This window comes from Eurytemora carolleeae, unplaced genomic scaffold, assembly GCF_000591075.1.
Source record: "Eurytemora carolleeae unplaced genomic scaffold, Eaff_2.0 scaffold1433, whole genome shotgun sequence".
NCBI lineage: Eukaryota > Metazoa > Arthropoda > Copepoda > Calanoida > Temoridae > Eurytemora > Eurytemora carolleeae.
In genome coordinates, this window is record NW_019397339.1 from 70,585 (window position 1) to 80,146 (window position 9,562).

The 9,562-nt window shown below is 31.6% G+C and overlaps 1 protein-coding gene across 1 annotated transcript; it reads left to right on the forward strand.

Annotated features, from left to right (window-relative positions):
- LOC111713610 (kelch-like protein 17) lies at positions 1–9,182 on the forward strand. The gene is made up of 13 exons (XM_023488505.1): positions 1–181; positions 636–696; positions 951–1,058; positions 1,528–1,602; positions 1,713–1,746; positions 1,864–1,932; positions 2,009–2,060; positions 4,795–4,889; positions 6,379–6,424; positions 7,706–7,801; positions 8,134–8,241; positions 8,582–8,644; positions 8,897–9,182. Exons 1-13 carry the CDS (start codon positions 123–125, stop codon positions 9,126–9,128), a joined length of 1,098 nt encoding a protein of 365 aa, XP_023344273.1. The 5' UTR covers positions 1–122; the 3' UTR covers positions 9,129–9,182.
- Positions 9,183–9,562: the final 380 nt, after the last annotated feature.

Consider the following 9,562-nt stretch of genomic DNA (forward strand, 5'->3'; position numbering starts at 1 on the left):
TTTTTTAAAAGTTTAACTGATTTTCTATAAGAAGGACAAAAATGCAAACTTCAAAAAAATCATAAAATTAATGAAAAAACCCGATTTTTATTTTTTGAAGTTGTATTTTCAACCGCTTGGCAATGGCTTGTCTGCGAAATTTACTGTTGCTTTCATTCTTCACCCTAACTTTAGGAAGCAGGTATGCTTTTGTTGTTGGGACTTTTATAAGGGACATTTGAACTATCAAACATATCTTGTGTAGGAAATGTAGTTAATCTGTTAGTTACTTTCGCAAAGGCGACTTCCCAAGACTGTCCTAGCCACAGGGTTTGAACCATTATCATGTTTGCTCCCTCCCCCCCCCCCATGCAAGCCTATGGCTCCTCAGAGGGCTTAACCTAACTTTTGGGAAGTTGCCACTTGTAACTTTGTCTCTTGGGAAGTCAGCTTTAGGAAAATACCTTATAATCATTGCTTTCTCTATCCAAATTATGCCCAAAGCTGTGTGCTACGAATGAGTTTTAAGCCTACATATGCACATTATCCAATCTTTATTGAGCTGTCGATATCTTAAAATAAACCAATCCCTAGATAGTTATTGATTTTATGTAGCTTTTTAATTAAGGCCAAAAATGTTATTTTTTCATTTTTAGTATGTTCAAGAAAATGAATAGAATCTCCAAACCAACATGGTACCAATCCGTGAACAAACAGGAAAAATTGAACATTAATGAAATGGCTAGTACTGATAATAAATGATAAGAAGGTTTTAAATGAACGTAAAACTAATGTTCATGTCCATTTTCAGAAATATTTGCACACTTATGAAATTACTTTGGGTCGTCTTTAACTTTTGAATTGCAGCTTTCAAATGTTTCAAAAGGAAGGCTAGAAACAAACTTGTAGATTTGAAGCACAGTGAATTTGTCTGAAAAATTGGAAGATATAAATGTTTATTGTTTATGAAGATTAAAGAGCCAGGTATTATACAGTGCGCAGGAGCATGTAGAATGATGAAGGATACTTGCAATGCTGTCCATTTTGAAACTTCAAATAACACATGCTCCCTTGCAGAGGTAAAGATGGACATATTCGGCGTTTTTTTCAATTCATTTGTTTATCGTTATTGGTTTTGAATCATTCGTTTTGTTTTGAAATTGATTCTTTTTCTTTATTTTGCTGCTTAATATTTTCAAAAATAAATTCTTGAAATGCATGTTTTTTCTATCTTTTTACAGCATTTATATTAATTTTCAAAGGCTTCAGTAACTTTTATATAACTCGGTGGGGACTAAGGCCAGGCAATACTAATAGTGTGAAAGGATTAAAAGTTTTATGAGAAGCTGTATGGCCCTGCACAAGATGATTTATTTTTCACAAAAATTGTCATCTGATTCTTCATGATGCTGATCCACTGTAAACTCCGGTTTATTTGAATTTAGTGTAAGTTGTACAACAGACCATAGAAAGTTAAAGCAGGACAGTACAAATGAGTCATCTCCTTTTTGTGAGATTATTGTAAATCATATGATTTGTTTTATGCAGTTGAGTTTACTGGAGGAGCTTCCGCTTGAAGAAGCATTCCCTGTTTTCATAGAAACTGAAGCGTTCAAGTTGCTGGTGAGTAGATTTACTCTGCCCCCACATTTTTAGATTAAATTTTTAAAATTTTTGAAATCTTGGTTTTTATGAAATTTGTTGTACAATAAAATTATTTAGTTATTATTTAGAATGAGAAAGAAAATTTTCTCCTCATTGGTGAAGGTAGGAGGTTAAACATAATAAATACTGACGATTGGAAACTTATTTTGGAACTTTAAACAGTATGCATTCAAGGCTTTAAGGCAGAAATTTCATTAAAACAAGTAAAAATTTATTTAGGAACTGATTTGGTGCAATCCTATCCCTGTAACTTTGCTTTACCTGCAGAAACTTATTTTATGCGAGGAGGTAAAATTTGTTAAAAATAGTTTTTTTCTTTGAAGATTTTCTTCTGAACCAATAATCCGTAATCATCTATTTTTAGGGATTGCTACTCTGAAAGGAAAGGTTCATATCTACAATTTTCAAACTAACAAGTAAGCAAAATATTAATGCAAGGTTTATTGCATGAACATAGAATAAATAGGTGGAAGGCAAGAAGAATTAAAAGTATCGGTAAATATGTTTATTGAACAACAGCAAAGCTTTATTATATATTTTAGGTTTGGTTTTCATAGGGGGGGACCATTTTTAAAATGGAATATTTTTGGAAATGTGCCTGTTAAGAAGAATTCCAGGATAATTCCGAACAAAAGGAAACCAGTGGCCGAATTTAAAGAATTTGAGCGGCGGTTTAAATTTAAGCCGCGGTTTAAATATGGTTGGTTTCATTTAAAATTGTATCAAATGTTTCAAGATTTAAGCCGGCGCTGAATTTAAATCGGGTTTAGGCGGATTTAAACCGCGGCTCAAATTCTTTAAATTCCATCTTAGGATATATTTTGGATTCCATTGCATTTTTTTTTCTATTTTAATCGGAAATATATTTTTGAAATTTTTTTGCAATTCCGTAACGTTCTTGAATTTTGAAATAGTGGTTCCGGAAATTTCCGTTTATGGAAAAAAGACCGTTGCCGAATTGATTACAAATTCCGAAACCTTTTTCATAATGGAAATGGAAAAAAATATGGATCCCGTTGAAAACCGAAAATCGCAATTTAGATGGAGACCCTTTGAGCAGGGTCAATGAAAATATCAAAAAAATTTAAACTTACATTAAACACATGATTTTGCTTAATTTTTGTAAACAATTTATGAAAGTAATTATTTGTGGTAAATTTTTAATCCTTAATTCTGCCTCCCTATGATACAAAATTTATCAAAATGTATTATTTTTCAAACAACAAAATCCAACCTTAGGCAAATGTTTCATTTTGGAAACATATAAATACAGTTTTGAACTATTGTCCTCTAAATTCTTTCAAAGTAAAAATGTGTGCCGAAAAAGAGAACATAAAAAAATTTAATTTTATTTAAAAATTTTACAATTATATCGAAACAATGAAGACGACTTTTGATTTAAATTTTGATTTTGATATCAAGCCGTTTAACAGCACGGATACCTATAAACATCAAAGTCTAGGAAAGCTTTCATTTAAAAAAAATTCTCTTTGATTACTTGTAAACTTGTAATTCGAAAAAACCTTAATCAAAACTTAGATAAAAAGTTGTTTTGATTGTATTGATATAATCACCTACCACTGTATCTTTCAAAAACGGATATTTTAGTTCGTTAGCAATCTGAAAATAAATAGACCTACAGACTTGGTTTGAGTTAACATGATCGTATTGGTTTTTACAATTCTGAATTCTGGACTAATGCTTTCAAAAGCCATGGATTGAAAATGTTGTACATTTTCATTTTTAATTTCTAGGATATTGTCTCTTTTGTCAAAATTGTTAAGTCTATAAAATTAGCAAACAGGGAATTGAATTACATACGAATGATCCTTTATTTAAACTAGCACTTGAAAAAGGATTGTCACTTACTTTCAGAAAGATTAAATCAATTGAAATTTAACCCCTCAAGCAGGGGCGGATACAGGATTTAAGCGAGGGGGGGGCAAGATTTTTTAGGACCAATAAAATGAATTATTAGGAACAAAAAATCTTGCCACAGGCGAAAATTTATTTGACTTAAAAGACTCAAAAAGAGTCAAAATTAATGACTAAAGACTAAAAAACCCTGCCCTCAAGGGATTCAATGATAAAGCCTTACATATACTTCCGCCCAACTAACATTGTTGCATAAACTCTGGTTCAAGCACAACGAGGTTATAGTATACAGAGTCATAATGTACGTTAATCCTAACTGTACAAACCATGTACTTCACTTCTAATGGTCAATCTGTATATTACAGTACTTGGGAGTGATTTCTGAAAATATTTAAATGGAGAATTTGTTTTTAATGTAACTATAAAAATCCCCTACTCCATTCGTATGCAGGGTTACATTTTCACAGGGAGACGTAAAATTACAGTCTTTTACAGAGCAATATTTCATCATTAATTAACGATTCTTAGAAAACTGAGTAAAATTCAATTGATGCAAAACCTCCCCGTACACTTGTACTCCGAAAGCCGAAAATTTGAAGTTTGAACTGTATGAATAAGCCATAATCTTTTAATATTCATTATCAGTTTACCATCCTAAGTGTACACTCAGGCTAATACACATGAACAGGTAGCTAAGATCCAGCCCCACCTGAGCCCGCGATTTAAAAGCTTCTACTTGTGTTGTAATTCCTTAAGCCCAGTTTTAAAGCCCTAAGACCCAACTCTAACTGCCGCTCGTGTCACATGATTGACAGCTTCGATATCTTATGCTTGACTTAAGGAGTTAAGCTCAATGAAAAGAAAACCGACCTTTGTTGGTGTTAGTGGAGAATAAAGGCTCAATGGTGAGTCTTGCTCTCATCAAAACCCGAAATGGGCCAATTCCACTCATGAAAATACAGTATTAAAGCAGTTTTATGAGCTAAACTCAGTAAACAATTAGATGCAAGTAAAATCCAAAAAGCTCAAGCCATAAATAAGGCCCAATGACAGCTTAGACCTGAGTCGTATTTTCTTGAATTTTTGGAATCGCCAGCTCTGGTCAAACACTTACATTAGACGGGCTGGTACGACTAAACACTACAATCCTGGTAATGGTTAAGATCATGTAACTTTTCAACTTATGTGCCCTTTTAATCATTGAATCCCTCAAGGGTTTAAATTTCCATGAATTCTATTTTTCTGAGAGAAAATGATACATTTATTCTTTCACAGGTGTTTCCACCGCAGCATGGTGTCTGTTGGAGGTTGGGAGGATAAACCTGACTGTGTTTCACCACCTAGACAGAACCCAACATTAACGACTGTAGGAGAGTAGAGATGGGCGCATTCATTAGTTCATCCTTCATTTTAGATCTATTTTCTTTGTTTTCTCACTGAACAATTGTTTGTTCAGTAAAATTGTTTGTTCAAGAAAATTTTATTCTATTTAAGTTTGTTAAAAAAGTATTAAAAACGTTTATCAGTAAAAATAATAGTTTTTATGTTTGTTCAAACCAACTATTTAGACAGCGTCTTTATTAGTTTCACTGATCAATAAAATGCAATCGTAACAATTTTAAATTGTTTGCTTTTGTTTTATTTCTTTGAACGATCCCATTTGTTTGTCAATCATTAGGACTGGGCGTCATTCCTAGGGAACTAGCATCCTTTACTGGAACAAAGAAAATTATTAAGAACAATCGCTCTTGAAAATATTGTAACGATTTATACTTAAAAATGTGGAACAAACGGTATTTGATTGTGAAGAACGGTCTGGAATCGTCAATGTTAAAAATCAGTAACTTGTTCTAAATCTAAAGGAATTGAGTCTTTGCCGCAAACTCAAATTATATAATCCTATATCTTTGCAATTTATTGCTGACAACTATTGCTATTTCTAACTTAGACTGGTTGACCTAACATGATTTATAGTTTGAAATATCAAAGCCATTGGGTTGCAAAGATATAGGGATTAGAGAAGAATTTGCCACAAATTCTAATATTTGAATCCATCTATCTTTGAATGCTGTTGGTGTAAACCTTTCATATTTCAAACTATGTTATCTTACAGAATTCTAATATTTGAATCCATTTATCTTTGAATGCTGTTGGCGTAACCCTTTCATATTTCAAACTATGTTATCTTACAGAATTCTAATATTTGAATCCATCTATCTTTGAATGCTGTTGGTGTAAACCTTTCATATTTTAAACTATGTTATCTTACAGAATTAAAACTTTTATAAAGTAAAGATCTAAAACCAATGTAAACTCTGGTTTATTTCATGTACCGGGCCGAATTTTAAGCATCTATAGCAAACTGTACAATGTACAGTACGCATACAGACAATTTAAGGCAACACGGAGGAGGACATCAAATTAATAAAGCCCTTCAACTGAAATTATGTGTCCATCCCTACATGTGACACGTATAGTGCATCCATTTTTAAAGGTCTTTTGGATATAAAAGTTTTAGATCTGTAGCTCAAATGATAAAATGTAAACGACATTTTTTAGCTGAAAACCCCTGTTCTTGACTAGAATCGATCAAAATTGTTAACATTCTTTATCTCTAACAATAATCCGACACTCACAAACGGCTCAAACTGTTCTTAATCAAGAACACTAAGATTGAAAAGAATAAATGAGAAACGAACGATCCTGTTAAGGCCCTCGTTATTGAACAAAGACCAAACGATTTCAAATAAATAGGAACACGCCCAGTCCTATTTTCCATTCATCAATTTTTCCAAACGACTCCATCGTTCACAAAAAAATCTTGCTTTTTTGAAAAAGAGACACGTTGCCCATCTCTAGGACAGTTTATTATCATGACTGGAGGCTATGTTGACAATTCATTCCCGTGAGTAATTTTATTTAATAGTCCCACTATATTGTGAAATTAGAATAGTTTGTATCTAAATTAGAGCTATTTTATTTAATAGTCCCACTATATTGTGAAATTAGAATACTTTGAATCTGAATTAGAGCTATTTTATTTAATAGTCCCTCTATATTATGAAATTATAATAGTTTGTATCTAAATTAGAGCTATTTTATTTAATAGTCCCACTATATTGTGAAATTAGAATAGTTTGTATCTAAATTAGAGCTATTTTATTTAATAGTCCCTCTATTTTGTTAAAATTAGAATAGGTTGAATCTAAATCAGAGCTATTTTATTTAATAGTACCTCTATATTATGAAATTAGAATAGTTTGAATCTAAATTAGAGCTATTTTATTGAATAATCCCTCTATATTATGAAATTAGAATAGTTTGAATCTAAATTAGAGCTATTTTATTTAATCGTCCCTTTATATTGTGAAATTAGAATGGTTTGAATCTAAATTAAAGCTATTTTATTTAATAGTCCCTCTATATTGTGAAATTAGAATAGTGTGTATCTAAATTAGAGCTATTTTATTTAATAGTCCCACTATCTTGTGAAATTAGAATAGTTTGTTTGTAAATTAGAGCTATTTTATTTAATAGTCCCTCTATATTGTGAAATTAGAATAGTTTGGAGCTATTTTATCTAAAAGTCCCTCTATATTGTAAAATTAGAATACTTTGAATCTGAATTAGAGCTATTTTATTCAATAGTCCCACTATATTGTGAAATTAGAATAGTTTGTTTGTAAATTAGAGCTATTTTATTTAATAGTCCCTCTATATTGTGAAATTAGAATAGTTTGAATCTAAATTAGAGCTATTTTATCTAATAGTCCCTCTATTTTGTTAAAATTAGAATAAGTTGAATCTAAATCAGAGCTATTTTATTTAATAGTACCTCTATATTATGAAATTAGAATAGTTTGAATCTAAATTAGAGCTATTTTATTGAATAGTCCCTCTATATTGTGAAATTAGAATAGTTTGTATCTAAATTAGAGCTATTTTATTTAATAGTCCCTCTATATTTTAAAATTAGAATAGTTTGAATCTAAATNAATCTAAATTAGAGCTATTTTATTTAATAGTCCCTCTATATTGTGAAATTAGAATAGTTTGAATCTAAATTATAATAATGGTTTTATTGGTGGGCAATTGTTAATCAGAATAGCAAATTATGATGTGTTCATTTTTGCATTCACATCTTAACTCTTAACTGTATCTTAGTAAAGTTATTTTTACTTTCAAGTATTGCTACTATTGAGCGTTTTGATGGTAAAACCTGGACAACCCTTAGCACAAAGCTAAGCAGTAATACATGTGCTCACTGTGCTGTCGGAATTAGGTAACAATAATGCAAAGTTAATATAAACGAAATGTCAAGTGGCTTAATTTGTTCAAATAATGCACAGTGTTATTTTTTTAACCTTCGTCCGGGCAAATTGATGTCATATATATTTTATCTGATTTAAAAAATTGTGATTTCTACAGCAGAAGCAGACATCATATTTTTCAAATAAAGTGTTACTTAGAAATATATTCACTGTCTCTTCAAGATTAAACTGTACTAGGCATAAACTTACTTTTCCTAGTTTCTCTCATTTAACCTCCGCCCTCGATCCCCCTGATATATTTGCATTTGATAAATGATGATAAATATGAATTTTTGGTTTCTAGTGATACAGAACTGATTATGATTGGTGGCGTAAATCGTATGAATAAGGTAGAGAAATATGATGTTGATGGTAATCTGGTTGAAACACTTCCAAACCTTCTCACTGGAAGGTGAATTATACTCAAATACAGATTTGTTAGGTTAAGTGAGTAGTGTGTAAAACAGCCTGCAGAGGCTTACTTAGGGGAAAGGATGGCTTTTGGACTCAGTCACATCCCTGGATCAGTGAAATCTATGATTTTAAGGTTTTGGCCCCACTAGAGGCTGAAGGCCCCCCCCCCAAAAAAAAATGGTTACAGAAAGTTTTGTGAATTTAAATTTAATAGAATACAGAAGACTACATCTGAAAACTTCTAGACACATTAAAAAAGATATTAGTGTATTTTTAAAGCAATAAATGAAGAAATAATTTCGCATTTTGTAGTTATAAAAGTTCTTAAAATTGTATAGGGATCACCTAGGGTGTGATATTCACCAGGGAGAAATCTATGCTGCAGGAGGGTCTAACGGAGGGTAAGTCAGTGCAGTTTTTTTTATTAATTGTAAAATCTATACTGTGTTATTCCTTTGAATTAATGCTAATATTCGTTTTGGTTCGTTTTAATAAAGCATTTGTAATAAAACTTTTAAGATTTCAAAACTGTGTGTCTTAAGCTAAAATTTTGCTTTTATTAAATTTTGCAATATTTTTATCTGACAATCATCATTACAACTCTTTCCACACATTTTTCTTTTATGTCAAATTAAAATCAATCCTTTATTAAGTGTTGTATCTGTTGTGGAGGTGTACAATATGGAAAGTAGAACCTGGAGAAACATTGCCAGCTTAAAATCAGCTGTAGCCTTCCCAAACCTGCATGTTTATAAGGGAAATCTTACCATGTTTGGTACTGGTAGTACAATGGAGATTTACAATGGAGTAACATGGGAGGTTTCTTCAGAACCTCTTGGAAAGATATTTTCAAGGGGAAGCTCAGTAAAAGTACCATGCCTTTAAGAACCTAATTCATATTTCTGTATGCACTGTTTTAAATATACTAACTCATCGTAACATCATGCAGTCAGATGTGAGGGTAACCAGTGCAATGTTATGTAGAGTAGAGCCTGACTTGACTGACTGACTTGCAAGGAAAGTTATTTTAGAGGTGTACGCATTTTTTGTACTGCAGTGTACTGTCCTTGGAAGGAAAAGTAAATACAAAGCAGATGTCAAAGCCTCACATGGAATCAGTTTCCAGAAAAATAATCTCTGAACTATTATGACCATAGGAAACTACTATGTAAATTTTAAAAATTATCAAAATTAACCTCCTCGGATACCAGACGAACACTGATGCTGTGGCGGATATGAACATCGTCTTCCTGAATAATTCTAGAAATCCAAGGAGGAGTTTCCCGATCAGCTGATATAAAATCATGTGTTAAAGATTC